Source organism: Hypanus sabinus, chromosome 19 (assembly GCF_030144855.1).
Source record: "Hypanus sabinus isolate sHypSab1 chromosome 19, sHypSab1.hap1, whole genome shotgun sequence".
Classification (NCBI taxonomy): Eukaryota; Metazoa; Chordata; class Chondrichthyes; order Myliobatiformes; family Dasyatidae; genus Hypanus; species Hypanus sabinus.
In genome coordinates, this window is record NC_082724.1 from 74,265,931 (window position 1) to 74,289,329 (window position 23,399).

Consider the following 23,399-nt stretch of genomic DNA (forward strand, 5'->3'; position numbering starts at 1 on the left):
CATTGTAAATTGTCCCGTGATTAGACTAGTGGTAAATCAGAAGTTGTTGAGTGGTGCAGCTCACAGGGCCAGAAAGGCCAGTTCTGCACTGTGTCTCATTAACTAGGTAAGCACAATGAAAGACAGAGCTTAATTTAAGAGTAATGGTACTGGATGGTGATCTAATCATTGTTTTCTTTCAGCAAAGAAAACAGGTCAGGCAGTATCTGTGGAGAGATATAGACAGTCAGCTGTTGTGGGACATCTGGATGTCAAACTGTCTTATTCCCTTCACAATGCTGCCTGATCCACCAAGTTCCTCTGATGGTTAATTTCATTTTGGCTCCAAATTTCAGCATCTGCCTGCATTGTTTCCACTCACTCTGCCCCAAAAGGGTCCATACGAAATCAGTTGTGAAACTGACGGAGGTCTGTTCATTTCTCTTCCACCCACCATTCATGCTTTTCCACTCTGCATTGGGTTTGGGATGTGAAGAGCCCCCCAAAGGCAGGTGGAGCAAAGCCAGGCAGCAGCTTCTCTTTTATACCACTCCCCTCTTCCTGGCCTTTCTGCTGCGACTGGTGCCAGTTTGACTAGGAAGAAGCTTTTTGCATTGAATGTGAGGGGTTTTATCCCACTATCCAGATTCCTAACATGAAGCAGTCCAGCACAGTTTGGGCCACCTGGCCCACAATGTATTGTGCTCACCTACATAAACTTACTCCACAATCAATCTTAACTCTTCCCTCCTACACTGTCCATACCCCTCCATTTTTCTTACTTCTGTGTGCATATCCAAGAGTCTGTTAAATATCTCTGTTGTAACCGTCTCTACTGCCTAGTAGTGCATTCTGGGCACTGAGCACTCAGTGTAAATAAAACCTATCTCTGACATTTCTCCTGACTTTCCTCCTCTCACCTCTGGTATCGGCCATGGGGTGAAAGGTGCCAGCTGTCCACTCTATCGTTGCTCCTCATCCTCATACGACTGCCCTCTAATCCAGGTTGTGTCCTGTAAATCTCCTCTGTCTCTAAAGAGGCAAGCAGGACTGATCACAATCCTGCACTCTGGAGGTCTAACCAGAGTCTTTTAGAGCTGCAACATTACCTTAAACTCAATCCCCCAACTAATGTAACACCGCCTTAACCACCCTATTAACTTACATTGCGGTCTGGGTAGCAATTCCCACTTGCATCCCCTCATCTTGCCTCCTCCCCAATCCTGTCGTCTTCTCAGTGGATAAAGCACCTGAGCCATAATTTGCTGTAAAATTCACACTTGTATCCGTGACAGTGAGTAATGTGGTCTCATTCCAGGCGGAAAAGTAAACAAGCTCTGAGGGACTACAAGAAAGTACAGATCCAGTTAGAGAACCTAGAGACCAGTGTCCGCGATCGATGCAAGAAGGAGTTCACAGGTAAAGTTGTATGTTGTGCAAAGGTATTGCTTACGCCTGTTTCTTGTATGTTCACAAAAGCCGAGTGCTGCATTGGTTTGTTACCGAGCAAAGTTATACCACTGCGACCCATTTTCATTCCTTCGCCTATTCCCATTCCAATGTGTATGGGAATGATGGGAATGTATAGAGTATGATTTCTCTAGCTCTGGTAATTTCTCCCCTTTCCCTTTTCTCTGTTTTCATTCCTTATTCTGACTGTCCTCTTACCTCTTCTCCTCACCTGCCTATCACCTCCCTCTGGAGCCCCTCCTCCTTCCCTTTCTCCCATACTCACTCTCCTCTCCTATCAGATTCCTCCTTCATAGTAAAAAGTAAATTTATTATCAAAGCACGTATATGTCACCATATACAACCCGAGATTCATTTTCTTGCAGGCATACTCAATAAATCCATAACGGAATAATAACCATACAGAATCTGTGAAAGTCTGCACGCACTTGGGTGTTCAACCAGTGTGTAAAAGACAGCAAACTGTGCAAATACAAAAAGAAAGAAGAAATGATACTGAATAACCAAGCAATAAATATGAAGAACATGGGATGAAGAGTCCTTCGAAATGAATCCCTAATTGTGGGAACCTTTCAATGATAGGGCAATTGAAGTTGAGTGAAATTATCCCATTGGTTCAAGAGCCTGATAGCTGAGGGGGTATAACTGCTTCTGAACCTGGAGGTGTGAGTCCTGACAGCAACAACGAGAAGAGACCATGCCCTGGGTGGTGGGGGTTGCTGTCGATGGATGCTGCATTCCTGCGACATTTTGTGTAGATGTGCCCAATGCTGGGGAGGGCTTTATCTGCGATGGACTGGGCCGTATCCACTCTTCTTATAGGATCTTCTGTTTAAGGGTATTGGTGTTTCCATTACAGGCTGTGATGCAGCCAGTCAATATACTTTCCAATGCAGATTACAGAGGTTTGGCAAAGTTTCACACGTCTGCACAACCTCCTCAGGAAGTAGGAGCGCTGCCGTGTTTACTTCGTAATTGCACTTACACACACTGAGCGCAGGACAAGTCCTCTGAAATAATAACACCGAGGATTTAAAAGTTGCTGATGCTCTCCACCTCTGATCCTTCGATGAGAACTGGCTGTTCTGAGGACCACCTTCTTCAGCCATTTACTTTCTCCATCATACATCTCCCAGCTTCTCACTTCATCCCCCTTCCCTCACCCACCTACACTCCCCCTCATCTGGCTTCACTTATCACATTCTTGCTTTTACTCCTTCCCCTCACTCCTGTTATTATCTTGACTTCTTCCCCCCCACCCCACTTCCTGTCCAATCCTGATGAAGGGTCTCAGCCCTGAAACGTCAACTCTTTATTCCTCTCCACTGACCTGCTGAGTTCCTCCAGCATTTTGTGTGTGTTAATATCTTTTTATCTCTAGATCACTAAACAAATATTCTTTTCTCCATGTGGGATTTCATTATCCAATGAAAAGATCTCATGACTGAGATGATGGATCTCTCCAGCGATCTGGTTGGAACTGGAATTCCATTCCTGGATTACAAGAGCTATGCTGAGCGAATCTTTTTCCCAGGACACAGGGAATCTCCTCTGCAACGGGATCTAGATGTTCCTGAATCACGCCGGCAGACAGTGGAACAAGGGCTGGTCCAGCTCTCTAATTTACTGAACAGCAAGTTATTCCTCACCAAGGTATAAGAAAGTACTTCAACTCAGAATCTGTGTTGTAAGAGTGTCCACACATTTCAAACATAGACCGTGTGTAGAACATTACAATTTTCAGGCCCTTTATCCTACTCCAAGATCAATCTAACCTTTAGCTCCTTCATAACCCTCCATTTTATAAGAGCCATGTGCCTTTTAAGAGTTTCTTAAATGCCCCTATTGTATCTGTCTTAATCACCAATTGGCCAGAGCAATCCACACACCCATCAGAAGTAAGAAAAAACCTTACTTCTGACATCTTCCCCATACGTTCCTGCAATCACATTAAAGTTCTCCCGCCTCATGTTGGAAATTTCCATGCTGGCCATCCACTCGATGCATGTCTCTTATCATCTTGTACACCTCTATCAAGACAAGAATGAGTGGGTGGTGTAAGGGGACATGTATTGCAATATGCTGCTGCGTAACAACAGATTTCCTGACATATACCGGTGATATTAAATCTGATTCTGATTCTGAAGGAAGAATGAGGGGGATCTCATTGAAGTCTATCAAATATTGAAGGGCCTGCATCGAGTGGACATGGAGGCAATGTTTCCTATATTGGGCGAGTCTAGGACCAGAGGACAGAGCCTCAAAATTGAAGGACATCCCTTTAGCTCAGAGTTGAGAGGAATGTCTTTAGCCAGAGGCTGGTGAATCTGTGGAATTCATTGCCATGGATGGCTGTGCAGCCCAAGTCATTGGGTACATTTAAAGTGGAGGTTGATAGGTTCCTGATTAGCAAGGGTGTCAAAAGTTATGGAGCAAAAGCAGGAAAATGGGGTTGAGAGAGAAAATAAACCAGCCATGATCAAATGACAGAGAGGACTCAATGGCCAAATGACCTAATTCTGCTCCTATGTTTTATGGTCTGTGAGCTCCCAGAGTCAAAGACAATACAAGCAGAATATTCTCATCTCAGCTAAAATACCGTCCATGTACATTGATCCCTCTTAACTCTCTACATTTTCGCATCCTGCCACCCGCTCATACCTTGGAGTAGTTTATAGCAGCATTTAACCTACTAACCTACCTGTCCTCATGATGTGACAGGAAACCAGAGCTCCTCGGAGGGTGGGGCGTGGGGGTGTGGGGGGAGTTCGTTAAATCACAAAGAGAGCGTACAAATATATCACAGGCATTTGGCCAAGTTTCCCTTGAAACTGAAAGAATTTCTGAGAAAGAAGGTGAGACATGCTTGGCTACAGGAAGAGAGCTCTATATTGAACCAATTATTTTTGGTTTAAGGATATCTTGTCTTTCTTCCTGTAATAGTTCATTCACACACTGGAGAGCCAGCGGACCTTTTCGGCACGTGACCGTGCTTACGTGGCTTCACTCTTGACTGTCTCTCTGCACGGGAAGCTGGAATATTACACGGACATCCTGAAAACACTGCTGAATGACCTCGTAGAGCAAAATGTTGCCAAGAACCCAAAACTTATGCTGCGCAGGTAAGGGCCAATTGAGCCTTCCTAAGGCTTTCTGGACAGGTAACTTCTTTCTGCCCAAATGCACAATGTTGTTGCTCTATCGACTAACTCAAAAGTACAGTTCAAAACTGAACTGTATAGACCTGGAAAGCCCAAAATCTGTATTGATATCTTTGGGAATAACAATTCATTGCTCTTCTGAGGAGAATGTTAAACATGAGAGATCCTTCAGATGCTAAAATTCCATATTAACACACGTAAGATGCTGTGGAGACAAGAAGAATTAGGAATGGACCCTTCATTAGAATGGAAATGCTGATGTGAAGGCTAACACAGCAGGTCAGTAAGTAGAGCAAGAACTGTAAAGAGTTTTAGCAACACATAAGGTGTTTAATGTTGATATTGTCAGTCAGTGCATGAATAGGTTGGATTACCGTTGGTGCTTAGGGTAGCAGCGCAATTCCTCCATCTCTGTCTATCCTTGGCCACTCAGATGTTGCTGTTTCAGTAACAGTTTTGTTTTCCCAGTATTGGTTGTTAGCTCTGAGTTTGAACCCCTGAACCTGGAGGATCAGGTTCTCCTTTATCTGTGCTCTACCCTTTGACTGGTTTGGCACGGGTCTGCGTAGAGACACGGCGTATAGCCCTGACTCCAGCCACCGTAGCTCTCTGGGTCATGAGGCACACAGACCTTGATGAGGTTATGGTCCTCTTGGAGGGATTATGTGCAGTGTGTTTTAATATTCCATTTATCTATGGGATTCTATTATTACCCTGTGCTTTTTGATCTACAGTGTTTCTCAGTTAAGTAAATACCTTAATTAAAAAAAACAATATTTCAAATTCCTGCATCATCTCTCCACTGAGTATTCCTGAAGTTTTGTACTCCCTGCAAACCTCTGGGGTACCTGCACAACTCAGATTCTGACCTGTCAATCTACTATTTTTTGAAGCTTCCAGGTATTGGCATTTACCCCAAACCTGGCTATCTGCTTTCCTCCTCTCCACAGCTGGCTTGCTGTCAAATTCACTGGCCTTCCATCTGGGCTCTTACTGAACCGAATGGAGTCATGAGCAGAGCACACATATAGGGCAAGTAAGATATAGTGTTAAAAGGATTAACTGTCAATAATGATCACTTAGACATGGACAGGATCTGCATTTTACTGACAATGCCTTTATTGACTCAATTTTGGGGCATGTGAATTTGCACACTCACTAGGTTTCCCCGACACCCCCCCCCACCCCCCATAAACAGTCAAAGAGGGAAGGTAATACCCGGAAAAGGGCCCTATGCTGGCCAGGCGTTCTTCTCCATCCCGATCTAACCTCCGTGTTTTTGACTTGGGTCCTCCACATCCGCAATGGTTGGTCTCCACAGAGTGGTTGCTCCCTGTGCTCCCAAAATCACCCAGTTTTATTCTTTTCCTTATGAAATCAATCTGCATTGATTCAATTTCATTGGCTCAAGCTCACCAGACAGACCTCTGTCAGCTTCTCATTGGATATAGCCCTAGTCTACAAGTAAAATTGCTTTACAACTGGCTCCTCCAGCTTTCTGACCTAGGTCGCGTCTTTTGTTCTGTTCAAATCAGTCCATCCAGGTCAGCCAAAATCTGGACCCTGATGACCAAATCACAGGCTATTCCTTCCACATGCCTGCCGCTTTACCTAATAACAGCTTCTTATTTGACAATGGTCTCAGGTTTAGCAGATCATCAACACAAATTCCTTATGTCCATGCTTAGTTGCTCTGATTAAGTTAACCCTGAGTAAGAACTAGTTCACAAAATGGTGGCTGCAAAAAGTCTCTCAAAATGGCTGCCTCCATTCCTGCAAGCACGTGGTCAGAACAAAGACTTTTGTCTATTTCCACTGCCCTTGTCTCACTTCTATTCCCTGACTTGTAGATTCTAGTTCTTTCTGGCCAACAATAGATAGTTACAATGTGTTATACATGGGATTCAGATAACAGAACAACTCAAGAGTTATAATTGGTTGTATAAGTTATAAAATGAAATGCACTTTAGTTCAGTGGTCTTTGTAGAGCATCAGTAGAAAATCTTTTCCAATCTGCACCCATTTGTGTTGTGTATTTGGAAGTTTTCCCCACATTACCCCAAGGCAGAGACTGTAGGCAAGCACGTACAAACGGATCCGTGGGTTTTCACGGATGCTGGCCGACCTGCTGAGTTTACCCAGCTTGTTGTACGTGTTGCTTTGACCCCAGCATCTGCAGTGTACTTTGTGTTTACAGTAGGCAAGCAGACTGCCCTGAGGGCTGGGGTATCTTGAAGAACTGGGCCAGCTCTTTATGGTATCCACTTATTGTGAGTGAAATCTCAGAGATGTGGCCTCACTGTCAGGCTTCCTGACAAGTTGTGCTTCAACAGCTGTCCTCATCATATGACAAGTTCAAGTTCAATTTATTGTCATTCATCCGTACACACGTATATGGCCAAAAGAAAGAGCATTCCTCTGAAAAAGATGCACAGAACAGTACATACAACTCACACCTAACACAAAGTAATACCACCACAAATAATAAGGTGCATTTATGATACCAGTTAGATAAAGTAAACAGTATAATATTACTGGCACTTCATATGTGGTGAGACAAATGCATTTGAAAACTATACTCATCCTTGAAGCAAAATGAAAAGGTGTTTTCTAATTATTTCAGGACCGAAACAGTGGTGGAGAAGTTGCTGACAAACTGGATGTCAATCTGCCTGTATGCATTCCTCAGGGTAAGTATTCAGTTCAGTATCCTGTATATCAATCAGAACAGAGTGCTGTATTTGAATGCTAAGTGGATATTCTCTCTTCCTCCATTTAATACCGCACTCCAGCAGGCTTGAGAAGTGTCAGCTGACAAATGTGTTGTTCCAATAGACTGTAACTATAACATTTATTTTGGCTTCTCGAGGAGGAACTGGGCACAAAAACCCAGGCCATACTTTCCTAATTTGGCTGTCTGTATTACACATTCAACCCAGGTTAATTAAACCGGAAGATGTAATGTTAGAAAGATCTACCTACACAGGGATGAAAACAAGGTTTACACTATGCGAGGGCGTGGCAGGCTGAACACAGGATGGAAGGGAGAGAAATTAAGCAATGAGCAGAAGCTGAAGACATGAACTGTTAAGAGTATCTTTACACTACTAACTTGAAACCCCTGGAGGAGAGACAATAGCGATAAAAGATTCATTGAAGCTACAGCTATAACGAGACAATATCAGCAGAGACCAGTGTCCAAAATCCCTACCGTGTAGTCGGGAATTAGTTCTGCAAAATTGCACCAAGGGATTTGGTCAAGTTTGTGTACAAGTTTGTGAATTGACTTTCTGTGGATGATAAACTATTTCACTCCAATGAACCAAGAAACAAGGTGGCAGGCCACCCAAGATGAAGAACGAAATGTGTAATGACGCATTTTCATTTGAAGAACCCGAATTTGATTTTCTGCAAGAACTGATTATTTTTGCAATGACTTTGATAAGTTGCTGAATGAGATTTACTTTGTTGAAGAGTTGTGATGCTGGAGAATTGTCATGAAAAGAGTTAAGCTGTATAGATATATAACTTTTGAATGTGAATTTAAACTTGCAGATGGACTACCTGGCACTGAAACTGAAGTTAACTATAATACTTGAGAAAAGGAATTGTATTTGGTTTTCTAACTAACTATAGATAAGTAAAAAGGAAAGTTTAGTCTGTAAACTTTTAAATAGGGAATAAGACTAGATTCAATTAGTTAGATTAGAGTAATAAAGGAATCTCACTGATTCTAATTAAAAAGGAACTTGTTGTGGTTTGATATCTAAGATTTGGAACCAAAACAGAATGTTTGAATTTTGAATTATTCTTGCTCATGTAAATATTTTGCACTTATTGTTTTTTTTTCTTATAAACAAAACTTATTTCCAGAAGTGTGTGGTTTCTATTCACTGCCTCCTTCCGATACCTAGAACCTTCTGATGGCCTACCAGCACCTGGTGTAATTTGATTTTCTCTAAAGATTGCGACGTCTAGTCACACGAGTTAAGAATGGTGCTACAAGGGTGTTACACACAAGCTCAAGGAAGCTGGTTAAATATATGGACTGATGTGGTTCCAGTCATATAAAGTGAAAACTACCAAAAAAACCCACTTGCAAAGGTTAAAAAAAATCCTCACTGGGTGGAGGAAGGGTCCAGGATAGAAGGCTCCTAGACTACGGCATCAGCGATAGCCAGACAGAGATGAGAAGTACGAACTTCTGGAAACAGGCTGCCAAACATCACTAAGGGGGGAAGTTAAAATTGCCTGAAATATTGTTAGCAAAAATAATAAGGAAGATGGTTAAGAGTTAATGAATCCAAGTGCTACAAGACCTGGGAAATAGAATCTGGAAGAGTACAGCGATGTTGTGCTGACTGACCTGTGTAACCCTACTCAATGGTCAACCTAGCACTTGCCTCCTATACAACCCGTACCCGTCCATTTTCTTTTTCATCCCCGTGCCTATCTAAAGCTCTTTTTAAATGTACCTATTGTATCAACATCTATCATTGCTCCCAGAAATGCATTCCAGTCACCTACCTCTCTCTATGCAAAAAAAAAAATTACCTCTGACATCTCTCCTAAACTTTCCTCCAGTCAGCTTAAAAATGGATGCCTTCCAATATTAGCCATTGAAGCTCTGGCTGTCCACTGTATCTATGCCTTTCATAATCTTATATAGCTTTCTCAGGTTGCCTCTCCTTCCTTCGCTCCTAGCTAGCTCGGTCAAGCTTTCCTCATGGTATTATAACAGGTAGTCAAAACTGCCCAGTGCATCAACTGCACCAGGTTTTCCACCATCAAGGGCATATTTACATAAATGTGCTGGAAAAGGGCCAGTAACATCATGAAGGATTCCACCCATGGACTATTGTCCCACTTCCATTGAGGCTTCAGAGCTCCACACCTGGACCACCAGACTCAAAAGCAGTGACTTTCCCCAAGTAGTAAGGCTGATCGACATCACCACCCACTACCCACCCCTCCACACCCCCTACCACCACTTCTTTATCATTCCTTGTCAGTCATCTGACATCAGGCTGTCTTTCAGGAGGGTGAACCCTCACGAGGCGACAGGCCTCGATTGAGTACCTGGTAGGGCTCTGAAAACTTGTGCCAGCCATCTGGATGTATTGAAAGAAGTTTTCAATCTGTCACTGCAACAGTCAGCAGTTCCCACCTGCTTCAAAAGGTCAGCAATTATGTCAATGCACAAGAGGGTTGTGAGCTGCCTGATGATTCCCGTCACTCACATCTACAGTTACGACAGGCTTTCAGCTGCTGCTTAGGTTCAAAAGAAGCTGCAGAAAGTTGTCAGTTCCATCATGGGTACCAGCCTCTGTAGTATTCAAGACATCTTCAAGGAGTAATGGCTGCACCCATTAAAAAGGACCCCACCTCAGCACCCAGGGCATGCCCTTTCCTCACTGTTACTATCAGGGAGGAGGTACAGAAGCCTGAAGGCACACACTCAGTGATTCAGGAACAGCTTCTTCCTCTCTGCTGTCCGATTCCTAAGTGGACATTGAACCCATGGACACTACCTCACTTTTTTATTACTTCTGTTGCACTATTTTTAATGTAACTATTTAATATATATATTTTTACTGTAACTCATTTTTACATCTATCATGTATTGCATAGTACTACTGCCATAACTGTTGGATGTTAACAAATTTCACAACATATGCTGGTGATATTAAACCTGATTCTGATTCTGCTCTGACATACAGACACTCCTATGCTTAGTGTCACTTTATGGACATACAATCAATCTATGTGTATAAGCTATCTTAAATATTTATATTTATTGTGTTTTTTTTTTATTATGGTTCTTTATTGGGTTTTTTTTGTGCTGTATTGGATTTAAGAGTAGCAACTATTTCATTCTGCTTTACACTTGTGTCCTGAAAATGATATTAAACAATCTATTTTTTTTTTGAATAAGCCATGTTCTCTCTAATCCAGGCAGCATCCTAGTAAGTCTCCTCTGCACCCTTCCTAAAGTTTCCACATCCTCTTATAATGAGATGACAAGATCTAAGACAATACCATAAGAGTTATCTAACCAGAGTTTTATAAGGCTGGAATATTAACTCACAGTTCTTGAACCCAATTCTCCGACTAATGGACGTCAGCACGTCAAAACTGTAGGGGTTGACTGGAGAATTTGCAGAGGAATCTGTGCCTGGATTCAGAAATAGTGTAATTATTGAGTGTACCCTGATCGCAAGGGTTTTCTCTTGGTTGGAAGATGTTTCTGCAATAGTCGTATGAAAGACACACTTTCCAAACAATTGTCCTATCCTCCATATTAGGGTGTATCCGGTCACCACTCTATTAGCTCTGTGGCTCTGTGAATCATGAGGTGGTGGGTTCAAGCCCTGTGGTAGAAAATGGACACCCAGGAAATACTGAATAGTTGGACGTTCAAGTTTTAATTGAGATCCCACCCTTTCAAGCAGACTTAAAAATATTGCTGGTCATTGTTGAATTGGAAGATAATGCCTTAACCAGCATTCATCCTTATCAATGTGTGAGCCTTGCTGTTTGTCTGCATAATAGTAATAGCTAATAATTTATTAAGTGTAAATCACTTTAGTGCTTCTTGCAGTCCTACATAAATTCTCATTTGTTCATGTCACCTGTTTATGTTAACAGAATGTGGCTCTTGGTGCTGATTAATTAATTGCCAGTACTCTGTAGTTCACTGTACCTATGACAGCATTAACTTTCCTTGGGCTTAAAAGGTGTTAGTTTAGAACTTGCTATTTAGTTTTCCCAATTAAGGTTCAAGGCAAGTTTTATTCCCAGCCTGAGGGGAGTGGAAGATAAAGAGTATGCAAAAGCATATAGAGTAGGAGTAGGGTGACCATCCCCTCCACCTGCTCCACCATTTACCATGATGGTGATTCTGTAGACACCTGGAGATTCAGAGCCACACACAAACTGCTGCAGGAACTCAGCAGGTCAGGCAGAAGAGGAATAAACACTAGAGATTTCAAGCCTTCATCAGAACTGGAAACGAAAGGTGAAGAAGCCAGAATAAGAAGGTGGGGGAAGGGGAAGGTGAAGCCAGGGGAGGTGGGGGAGAATGAATGAAAGAAGCTGGGAGATGTTAGGTGGAAAAGGAATGGGTAAGAGGCGAGCAGATCACGACTGATCTCCCAGGCCTCATCTTGTCGAGCCCGATAGCAACTCTGAAATTGTGATGAACTTGTGTGGAGGCCCATTATCACCACCAGATCACGGTGAAACTTCCCTTTCTATATCTGTCTCTATTCTGAGACAGCAAGATTTATACATGTTGACTACTCCTTATCCAAAATGCTTGGGGCTAGAATTGTTTCAGATTTTGGAATTATATATGAGATAGCTTGGGAATACCATAATTTCCAACTCTGAATTTGTGCTTCGAGCCAGCAGTCCTTGTCTTGCACTTGTTCATCATGCATACGTACATAACAGTAAAAACTGTTACATAGCTTTAAAATAATGTGTGCAGGGTAACAAAAGCAACACAACAGCATCAGGAGAATAGCTGAATCAGCTGTTGATCAACAACCGATAACGTCAGGCTTTCTGTCTCCACCTACAATACTGTGTTTTGATTAAAAGGTTGCACTTTGCTGTATTTGTGCTTTACCTTCTTTTTAAGGATTTATGTAATCAGCATCGCAGTCTTGTTCTGCTGCCCTTTACTTTTCCCACCCACCTGGCCTCACCTATCACCTTCTAGCTTGTCCTCCACCCTCTCCCCCCACCCCCACCTTCTCATTCTGGCTTCTTCACCCTGCCTTTCCAGTCTTGCTGAAGAGTCTCAGCCTGGAACGTTGACTGTTTATTCCCTCTCCATAGATGCTGCCTGCCCAATCAATGTTTTTATCAGTGATGATGATCACAAATTCATCAATTAATTTATCTGCTGCTTCCTGATCAACAGATGTTTTATCTTTGAAATTTTGTAAATCTTTAAACATTTAATGCCATGCCTTTTCTTAACTTTCTGCATCCAGCCTGCTAAATATTCACAACTACCTTTGATTTTAGGTTCACCGTGTTGTTTTATGATCAGCATACTGTTGAGAGGAATAAAGCGGATTAATCCTTACTTTCAATGTACAATCGCCATCTTCATTTTTTCTTTGTGTAGTATTTTTCTATTTTTCATTAACTTCTACTCTTTACTTATGTGAGGATTGCTTCTGAGAACTGGCTGTGATGTGCAGAAAGTTGTGCATTGCCTGGGAACCTCCCCAGCACCTTGTAGAATTTTCCATTTGTAACATCATGTCAACACTCAAAAAAATATGGATTGCAGCAGTTTTTAGATTTTGGAATTTTGGCTAAACTGTATCTTTGAAGTCCTATGGCTTGAGATGCCGCTGATTTTCCCATGTGCTAATTTGTTGTCCCTTCACCTGTCATTAGGATTCAGCAGGAGAGTCACTCTACATGCTGTTCCGAGCGATCAAGCACCAGGTGGATAAAGGGCCTGTGGATGCTGTGTCAGGAAAGGCCAAGTACACCCTCAATGATAACAGACTGCTCCGAGAGGATGTGGAGTATCGGACGCTGGTAGGTCTCACCAACGCCCAATAATGCTGATTGATTAACAGAAAATAAAATGCAGATAGTGATGATGCATTTGATTCAATGCTGGCGTGTTCAGTTCAGCCTCTGACAATACCAAGTGACCAACCAGGAAAGAAATTATAATTCATGATTCTGATGAATGTGCAGCACTAATAATAACTTCAGTGGAGAACTAGGTTACTCCATTCAACCTTTATCCAGAACTTCTACTGTTCAAGCACTAAAGATTATTCACCTGATTCTCATGTTTCATAAAGCAGCATTTTAATGACTGGGATTAAAGTTCAATATTGAGTTGTCCATAGTGGACCCACATTCTTTTCCTCCATTAATTCCTGAGATGGCATCAACTTTATACAGAAAATAATAACTTGATAAGGGGACATTTGGAAACTTCCCATTGGGAGGGTAGTTTGAATCTGAAATGCTGCTTGCTATGGTATTTTATGCTTCTCCTTCCATCTACGTAGACGCTTAATGTGCTGGTACAAGGCGGAGAGGATGGGCAGCCTTCGCCTGTCAAAGTGTTGGACTGTGACACCATCACACAAGTCAAAGAGAAAATCATTGATCAGATCTACAAAGGGATGACCTACTCATTTCGACCGCACGTGGAATCTCTTGACCTTGGTAAGAGGAGAACTTTTACAGTTATTACAATGTTCGACTCTGATTTCAGTTGACTAGATGATAGAATATGGGAAATATTCCATAAGAAAGAAAAGCTTGCCTTAAAGGCTGGAACCATCTCACCTTACATGGGAGTAGTATGTTTAAAGCAAAATGGTCTTGAATTGGTTCGAATTAGTTTCAAAGATTTCAAAGGTACATTTAATGTCAGAGAAATGTATACAATATACATCCTGAAATGCTTTTTCTTCACAAACATCCATGAAAACAGAGGAGTGCCCCCAAAGAATGAGTGACAGTTAACGGCCCCTCCGGCTTCCCTCCCTCCTGTGTGTAAGTGGCAGGAAGCAACAATCCCCCCTCCCCCCACCAGCAAAAAGGAACATCGGCCCCCACCACCGAGCAAAGCCCCAGCAGACACAGACTTGCTGTACCCTACTCGTTCACCCAGTATTCAACATACCACAGGCTCTCTCTCCCCCTAATAAGGGAGGGAGAGAAGTCTCAGTCTCACAGCGAGAGGGGAGACATATCAAACAACTCGCTGGTTTATGATATTAAGAGTCCATTGCGTTGCTTTCTCTGAGCTCCGCCCAAAGATTTCAGGTCTCTGGGCACACAGTCTTAGATCCTCCATGTCCCCCGACACACTGATCTCCTGCCAGGGCACCACCCTTCGATCCGCCCGTCTCCAGATCTGCGAGATCTCGGCCCTCCGAAGGCCAGCTGAGCTCTCAGGCTGCATCGTTGGCATGTCAGATAACGGCCAGTCAGGAAACCCCGAGAGCGGGTTCCATTCCCACAAAGAACCGAAGTCAGCGTGTAACTCCAGCTCAGGGTCTTCTGAAAGGGAAAATTAGGGATGTTAACAATGGAAATAGAGCTGTTTCCAAAGATGCAAACAAAGGAGTTGCCGTTTAGCTCCTTCAGTGCCTCCCTTTGTCATTAGGATTTGTGGGTCACCCTCACGTATTTGGGGGTGGCATGGTAGCACAGCGTTTAGCACTTGGCTTTGTAGTGCCCGCAATCGCTGATCAGGGTTCACTTTCGGCCACTGCCTGTAAGGAATTTGTCCATTCTCCCTGTGGGTTTCCTCAGGCATTCCAAAGGCATAGTGAGTTATGACCATTCAATCTTGCTGCCAGAAATATGGAAACCCTCGAGGACTGCCCAGCACAATCCTCACTGATTTGATTTGATGCAAGTGACACATGTCACTCTATGCCTTGACATACATGCGACAAATAAAGTTAATTTTTAATCTTCTCGTGGATGTCCCATAGAGAACAAAATGTTCAGTTCAATATCTACACTCCAGCATTGTCAGGAGCCTTGCTGAAAATAAATATGGTTTCAGCACTGTGTGGGCAGAAAGAGTACAACATGACACAAGTCTTCAATTTAAAGGCGAGGAAACACACACCAGTCCTCATCGAAGGATCAGCAGTGGAAAGGGTGAGCAGTTTCAAGTTCCTGGGTGCTGACATCCCTGAGGATCTCTCCTGGGCCCAACATATTGATGCAATTAGAAAGAAGGTACAACAGTAGCTATATTTCATTAGGAGAATTAATGTCACCAAAGACACTCGCAAATTTCTACAGATGTACTGTGGAAAACATTCCAACTGGTTGCATCACCAACTGTTGTGGAGGGCCACTGCACAAGATTGGAAAAAGCTGCTGGGAGTTGGAAGCTCAACCAGCTCCATCATGGGCACAAACCTCCCCAGCATTGAGGACACCTTCAAAAGGCGATGCCTCAGAAAGGTGGTTTTGAACATTAAAGAACCCCAATACCCAGGATATGCCCTCTTCTCATTGTGACAGGCAAGGAGGAAGTACAGGAGCCCAAAGGCACACACTCAATATTTCAGGAAGAGCTTCTTCCCCTCTGTCATCAGATTTCTGAACAGACAATGAGCACTGCCTCAGCATCTTATTCCCTTCCTTTTCACATATAGCTATGTGTATATTTATATACTTACTGTAATTTAGTTTTCATTATTATGTATTGCAATGTACTGCTGCTGCAAAAAACAAATTTCATGACAGATGCTACCTGATTCTGATTTTGAACTGAACAGCAAGTGTTATGTTGGTGATCAAAATTGGGAAGTGAGGCAAACTTAAAGGTCAAAGAGCTAATTGATGTAATGTTTGATGTAACACTTTTGGGATGTTGTTGAACAAGTAGTTGGGATTCAACAGGTCCTGCTGGATCTGACCATGGTAAATTTAGTAAAGAATAAACATTATTGATGAAATATCTGTGGAATTCTGACAGAATTATATATAATCTGCTGAGATGTTCCTAATTTGTGTTCCATTAACTTTAGAGTGGAGATCGGGGTTAGCTGGACATCTCATCCTTTCAGATGAAGATCTGACCTCTGTCGTCCAGGGAAACTGGAAGCGTCTCAACACACTGCAGCATTATAAGGTAGATTTCCAGATTTGTTAGAAAAGAATTGAAATAGATTTCATTCTTTGTAACTTCTGATTAAATACTAATGATGACAGATACAGGAGACAAGACCATTAACAGCATTCAAATTGAGCAGAGTTCAATGACTTGGGAATATCTGAATCTCGGTGCCAAACAGATGAATGGGGAAAGGACACTAGCTAGTGAATGAGATGATAATGGAAATTCATTATGCAGAAAGAAGCCTTTCATCTCATCATTTTTTTGTTGTTGTACCCAACAAAGCTATTTAAATCAATTCTACTTCCCAAACCTCTGTCCTTGCTTTGTGGGTTAAATCACTTCAAGGGCTCATCCAAGAAATTAATGGGTTTCTGTTAATGCCTTTGTTATCTTTTGAAGCAGAGACTTCCAACTTGCAGCATAAAAAAAATTGTCCTCAGCTCCTCTTTAATCTCTAAGTCCATGTCCCCAAATTGTTATCAATTTATTAATTTTCATAGGATACAGGAAATGCTAACAAAACAAGTGCCAGCTTCTTTAACCATTGCAGTCTTTTTGATGCAGTTGTAGAGAAAGTTCCAGTGATAGTGAAGGGCGGCAACAGGTTTAGGTCAAGATGATGTTTGACTTGGATAGGAACCTGCAGGTGGGTGGTGCTTGACACTAGTGGTGAATTGAGAGACACTGTTGGAGTACTCTGGGCCAGTAGCAGCACTGGATCTAGGTTCTTTCCAGTTATTATGACCAGTCATAATTTAATTTCCTTTGACATTTCAAGTAAATAGCTCCTCCTAGAAAGTGTTTGCAAATCCTGGTAAATCTCCATTGTGCATTTCTTAGTGGTATCAAACTCCCCCTCGGAAATCCCTCATTAGTGGTGGCCATACCCTCCTGTGGATAGAAACTGAAAGGTAGCCCAAGGCAGCTATCTTTCATTTGCACATAACATTAACAAAAACTATGTGAAGACGATAAGCAGGAGTGGGGTGGTTAAGGTCCGGCTCAGAGTTATGGTGAAGAAAGCCAAGGCCCAGATCTCCAGGTACCGTCAACCCAAGTAACCTCCCGGCTTATGTGGATCATGTGATGCATCTTTTGTTGCTTGCACGCCTGTCGGGCCTGTTGTGAATGGTCGTACATTACCAAGCTGCTGTGCTCACCAGGCTCGTTCCATCATTGTGCTTTATCACTTTATTAGGTGACTGATGGGGCCACGGTTGCCCTTGTTCCACGACTCAGCAAACACATCCACCATGAGAATCATGACTACATTGCAGGAGAGAGTGAGTGAACATCAAAATCTTTATGCCTGTTGCTCTTGCGGCTGAACCTCTAGGAGAACGAACAAAAAAATAAGGCTGCTCTTGAGTAACCAACAGGAGGGAGGGGTTAGATTGATCTTGGGGCCGGTTAAAATGTAAGCCGAACATCATGGGCCGAATGGTCTACTGCGGCATTTTATGAAAACTAAGCAGAAAAACAGCTGAGAACATGCACAGTTGGTTATAAGATTGAAGTAAGAAACCATTTGATATATTAATCAATGAAGCTCTATTTGAAGTGTAATGTCAGGAGCGCTGTAGCAGGTTAGCCATAGCAAGGCCCTAACTGATAATTCCCAAAACACAACCTGCTCTTTGAAAGATTGCAATGGAACCTATTGGTTTCACCCAGGAAGGCAGACTCTGAAAGTTTCTCTTCCGGCAATCCAGTATTTCCTCAGTATGCTCATTAACTTTGAGGTTCAGTGCTGAAATGATCAGTAAGTGGAAGTGTTTTGCCTTGGGTATGCTTAGTCTTTTTGTTTTCTTTTGTTGCCATTTGGAACTCTACTCCTGTCACTGACTGCTTTCCCACCTCAGAGACGCCAATGCTGGAGGACGCGGATGAGGGAGGGATGAAAGTGTGGCACCTGGTGAAAGCCAGTGAAGAGCCTGAGCTGCCCAAGCACAGACGAGGCAGCCTACGGGAACGGGAGCGAGCGAAGGCTATCCCAGAGATCTACTTAACACGCTTGCTCTCTATGAAGGTAGGAGCCAGAATAAAAATGGAGGCATGTTTGAAAGCAGGTTTGCAGAATCAATACCTTTCCGATTATTTCTAATGCTTTGCCCTCTCACCCAAATTACTTGTAAAATTAGTCGTGAGCAACTAGGTTTTGAAGCATCAGCAGTTGTAAAGGTGACCATTTGAGCCTTGTGCCTGTCGTGGTTACTTGAAATGACCAGGAGACGCAGACAATTCTTCGAGAAGTTTAAACTTTTATTTCCAAACAAAGGCTGAGGCAATCAATGAACTTGTCACCGAAAGCCCGCCGAGCTCCAGTGTACAGCATTCTTTATAGTAATTTCTTATCTCAGTTACATTTCGGTTTCATCAGCATACCCAATCGAGTTTTAATTGCATATCATTTATATATGAATTAATTAATCGCTCTTGCCTAGCCCGCGGTGTGCCACCATTATTTTTCACCCGTTCGCATTGGGACCTTATTCCTGGCCAAGATTATGTTTTCCAGACAACCTCACTCACATTACATTCCTGCTCGCAGCATCCTGTCCGCCACCGTTATCTCGTACTAAACAAAGGCTGAGTGTAATACATGGGATACATCTCAGCTAATAGTGCTGCTAACCAAACAGGTATTCTGTAAGCGCCATAATATGCAGCTAAGAGAGTACAAAGTATCTAGTGAAAACAACACATAGCAACATGTGTCCAGTAAAATAATGCATACTAATATTCAGTACCTAGAAGTGATTACGTGGTATAGTAAATAGCTAATACATAGTGATTATATTTCCGGTATATATAGTGGTTGTTACGTCAGGTACATTTCTCAATATGCCTTGCCATTTCTTCCAGGGCACCCTGCAGAAGTTTGTGGATGACCTCTTTCAGGTGATTCTCAGCACCAGCCGGCCTGTACCTCTTGCCGTTAAATACTTTTTTGATCTCCTGGATGAACAGGCTGTGCACCACGGAATAACTGATGCAGAAACAATTCACATCTGGAAAACAAACAGGTAAACAACTGTTCTTCACCTGTGGTAAAAAGATAAAGATTAGCTTTATTTGTCACATATACATCGAAACATTCAGTGAAATGCACTGTTTGCAGCAATGACCAACACGGGCTGAGGATGGTGTTATTTTTTAAGTTATTTGTGGTAATATAACTTAGTATTGTGTTTGTTAGATGTACTGTGTTTACATAACTATTGGAAGGACATATTTGTTACCATTTCCTCAATTTGGAATATCGATTTACAACCTCATTTTATTACTGCAATTTTTGGTATACCAAATGAGGATGGTAATCAGTTTTCCCCTTCAATCAGACGAATGATTGCTTTTGTAACATTAATGGCCAGAAGGTCTATATTACAAAACTGGAAAGAAGTAAATCCTCCTACCACGTCTCAGTGGTTTTCTCAAACTATTTCTTATCTGAGCTTGGAAAAAATTAGAAGCACTATTTTTGACTCATCAATTAAATTTGAAGAAACTTGGGGACCGTTCATTCGACATTTTCACATGAATTAATTTGGCCTTTTCCAGACCTTCTCTCTGTTTATTCTTGTTCAGGTATGGAGTTCCGGAGTTCTTTGACACTATCATATACTTATAAACTGTTATTATTGCCCATGTTAGTTTAGTTTAGTGTTTTTTTTTCAATATATATTCTTTTTTATATATTTTCAAATTTTTTTTTTCCTTTTCTTTCGGCGATTATTTTTGTTTTTTTTTCATATATAATTATATAGACTTGATTGATTAATGTACCTTTTTTTGTTGATGTTTAATAGGATATTATTATCCTATTATTATTGCAATTTCAAGTCTATTGTATTCATAACTTATTCATTATTATGTTATGTTTTTTTTATATATATATGAAACTCAATAAAAAGATTGAAAAGGAAAGAAAGAAAGATGTACTGTGTTGTACACCTTGGTCTGCAGGAACATAGTTTCATTTGATGGTGTACGTGTATTTTTGAATGACAATAAACTGAACTTGGGCTTGTCCGATATCAGAAACAGCAGAGGCCCCAGCACTGGTCATTGGCCTCCTTTGGTAGTCCTTTGAAACTTGAAGAATGATTATTTTTCAAATACGTTTTTTCGCTATATGCAGAACTGGGGTGCAGACCTGGACTATGCTGTGTTGTGTGACTGCTGTTATATTTTTGAGGAATTCAGCATTCCAAAGACCCTTCTGATGTTCACTGCTGTTTGAACACTATTTTCCATCTGCTCTCTCTATCTTTAAATGATCTATTTAAGGCAGGCATTTTGCTTTGAATTCATAAAACACATTATGTTCTTTATCTAAAATTCTCTGGCTTTTCAGCTTTGTTTTTATTGATTAAATTTGTAATTACACAGAAAACTGACAGACTAGGAGGAAGCAAATTTGAACTCGAGAAATTGGTGCTCTGTAATTAATCACGTCCAGTCCATTTTGCAGTGGACATAAATACACGTCTGGAAATTTATATGTTGTTAACCCTTGCACAATAAAAATGGAAGCATTCGCTTAGTTGCAGGTAAAGTGACTAGAGCAGTGATTTTTTTCTCATATCTTTAATCTTTATCCATATGCTTTGTCTTTTCCTTCTATTTGGCTACCTCTGTTAGTCCTTATTAGTAAATCAAAGGCAAAGGACAAACCAGTGTCCAGCTCACTGTTCAAAGGGGGTTACTCACCTCAGTGCTGAACTGCCCCTGTAGTTATAGCCTACAGCCATCGGGCTTCTGGACTGGCTACAGTGTAGAAACAGCTCCAAGGCTGTTGTCACACTTTTAGGGATTCTGTGGTGCATGTTCTGTGAGTTATTTGTTTACTTTTTTATTGTTTGCACGATTTGTTCTTTTTTTCACATATTTGGTGTTTGACGGTCTTTGTTGGGGGGGTGGGGTTTAAATAGGTTCTATTGTGTCTCTTCGTTTTGTGGCTGCCTGCGAGAAGATGAATCTCAAGGTTGTATACGATGTGCATCTTCCGATAATGAATGCACTTGAACTTCTTAAATATTATTTAGAAACCATGCATGCTTTTTTGCTATACCTAAACATGGTTTTATTTAGCGGTAATACCAAAATGAAGCCTTTGCATTTCTGGTTAGGGGCTTGCTCAACTTAATGCATTTCCTGACATTTTGCTTTACAATGTTCAGCAAAGAATCTACAGCCTTTAATGTCACTCTCACCATCACATCCATACTTTGGCTGCCAGGGAGAATATGCAGGTTGTGAGGCAGAGGAGTGAACACCCACATAATTTAAACTGACATACAAGTCCTTATCAATAGGATGCAATCTGGGAGGGAGGTCTTGTGCAAGAGAAGGGTGGTGACCAAAATACTTGCCAGATGTGCCATGAGAAGGGTTAGAGAGAGCAGTGACTGCAGCAGTCTCCACAAAATGGAGCAATACAGAAAGAGATCTCATATCAGGGTGATGTGCACATCAACATGCACAGTGTGGGGATCATAACAGAACAAAGGTATTTTGTACAGTGATCTGAGTGGTCACTCTTGGGGATATGGGCCTGGTCCAAACAGGGGGATATGAGACCAGCGTAGATAAGCATTCTGATCACCATAGATGAGATTAGCTAAAGGGCTTGTTTCTCTGCTATATAACTCTCTGATTCAACTATTAGTAATACTAATAACTAGTCAACTAGCAGTTCTTTCTAGGATCTTAACAGGTTTAGATTTGGAGATCATTAAGTAGTGATTACACATTATAATTGAAAGCATTGATTGAGACTGACTTGAGCATCTTGAAAATATCATAGTATATTAGCCCTTTATCTAGCTACCTTACAAAGAGATTCAAACAACTAATCCTATTTTTCTACTTGGAAAGAAACAAGTTGAATACCTCAGATCTTCCCTAAAAGAAGTTTCTGTCCTTGGTGTCCTGATATTAAAGTTATCGACATATTTTCATTGACATACCAGCATGAGAATATCTCTGACAACTTATTGCATATGTTCACCACCCTCAGAGTGGAAAACCATACACCTCAAATCTCTTCTAAATCTTTCCCTTCTCCATCAAACCTGGGTGTTACTGAAGTTAACTGGCCATCAGTAGCAATATTTAAATATACTCTGACACCTTTATGCCAGTACATGACTACAAACAGGGTTCCTAGTCTTGCTTCAATATATCCAACTATTTATTAAATGGATTTATTTATTCATTTGCTCACTTATCATTCAGTCATTCATTCGTGGATTGATTGACTGAGATGCATCATGAATTAAACCCTTCCAGCCACACCACCTCAGCAATCCACTGATTTAATCCTAGCCTAGTCACAGTACTACTTACAAAGACCAATGAACGAACTAACAGGTATGGCTTTGGACTGTGGGATGAAATCAGAGCACCCAGCAGGAACCTACTCAATCCGTGGGTAAAATATGTGGCCACGGGGAGATCCTGCTTGGTGAGACTCGACGCAGACTGGGAGACCGTTTCGCTGAACACCAACGCTTGGTCCGCCAGGGAAAGCAGGATCTCCCAGTGGCCACACATTTTAATTCCACGTCCCATTCCCATTCTGATATGTCGATCCATGGCCTCCTGTCAAGATGAAGCCACACTCAGGTTGAGGAACAACACCTTGTATACCATCTTGGTAGCCTCCAACCTGATGACATGAACGTTGATATCTCTAACTTCCGTTAATGCCCCTCCTCCCCTTCTTGCCCCATCCCTGATATATTTAGTTTCCACCCCACCTTTTTCTCTCTTTCTGCCCATCACTCTGCCTGTTCTCCATCTCCCTCTGGTGCTCCCTTCCCCCTTTCCTTCTCCCTAGGCCTCCCGTCCCATGATCCTTTCCCTTCTACAGCTCTGTAACCCTTTTGTCAATCACCTTTCCAGCTCTCAGCTTCATCCCACCCCCTCCGGTCTTCTCCTGTCATTTCACATTCCCCCCCTCCCCCTCCTACTTTCAAATCTCTTACTATCTTTCCTTTCAGTTAGTCCTAACGAAGGGTCCCGGCCCGAAACGTCGACAGTGCTTCTCCCTATAGATGCTGCCTGGCCGGCTGTGTTCCACCAGAATTTTGTGTGTGTTTGAATTTCCAGCATCTGCGGATTTCCTCGTATTTGCAATCCAT

The 23,399-nt window shown here is 42.0% G+C and overlaps 1 protein-coding gene across 8 annotated transcripts in view; it reads left to right on the plus strand.

Moving 5' to 3' along the window:
* Positions 1–23,399, plus strand: part of plxnb1b (plexin b1b) — a 411,056-nt gene that overhangs the window by 357,806 nt on the left and 29,851 nt on the right. For 7 of the 8 annotated variants that reach the window (XM_059944752.1, XM_059944755.1, XM_059944751.1 and 4 more), the window contains 10 exons: positions 1,298–1,398; positions 2,885–3,102; positions 4,393–4,571; positions 7,234–7,300; positions 13,029–13,175; positions 13,664–13,823; positions 16,160–16,263; positions 17,450–17,534; positions 18,114–18,280; positions 19,117–19,277. In XM_059944752.1, coding sequence (XP_059800735.1) covers positions 1,298–1,398; positions 2,885–3,102; positions 4,393–4,571; positions 7,234–7,300; positions 13,029–13,175; positions 13,664–13,823; positions 16,160–16,263; positions 17,450–17,534; positions 18,114–18,280; positions 19,117–19,277 — 1,389 coding nt within the window. Of the gene's footprint in view, positions 1–1,297; positions 1,399–2,884; positions 3,103–4,392; positions 4,572–7,233; positions 7,301–7,549; positions 8,477–13,028; positions 13,176–13,663; positions 13,824–16,159; positions 16,264–17,449; positions 17,535–18,113; positions 18,281–19,116; positions 19,278–23,399 lie in introns of those variants that run through there. The other variant, XM_059944759.1, reaches the window with a different exon arrangement.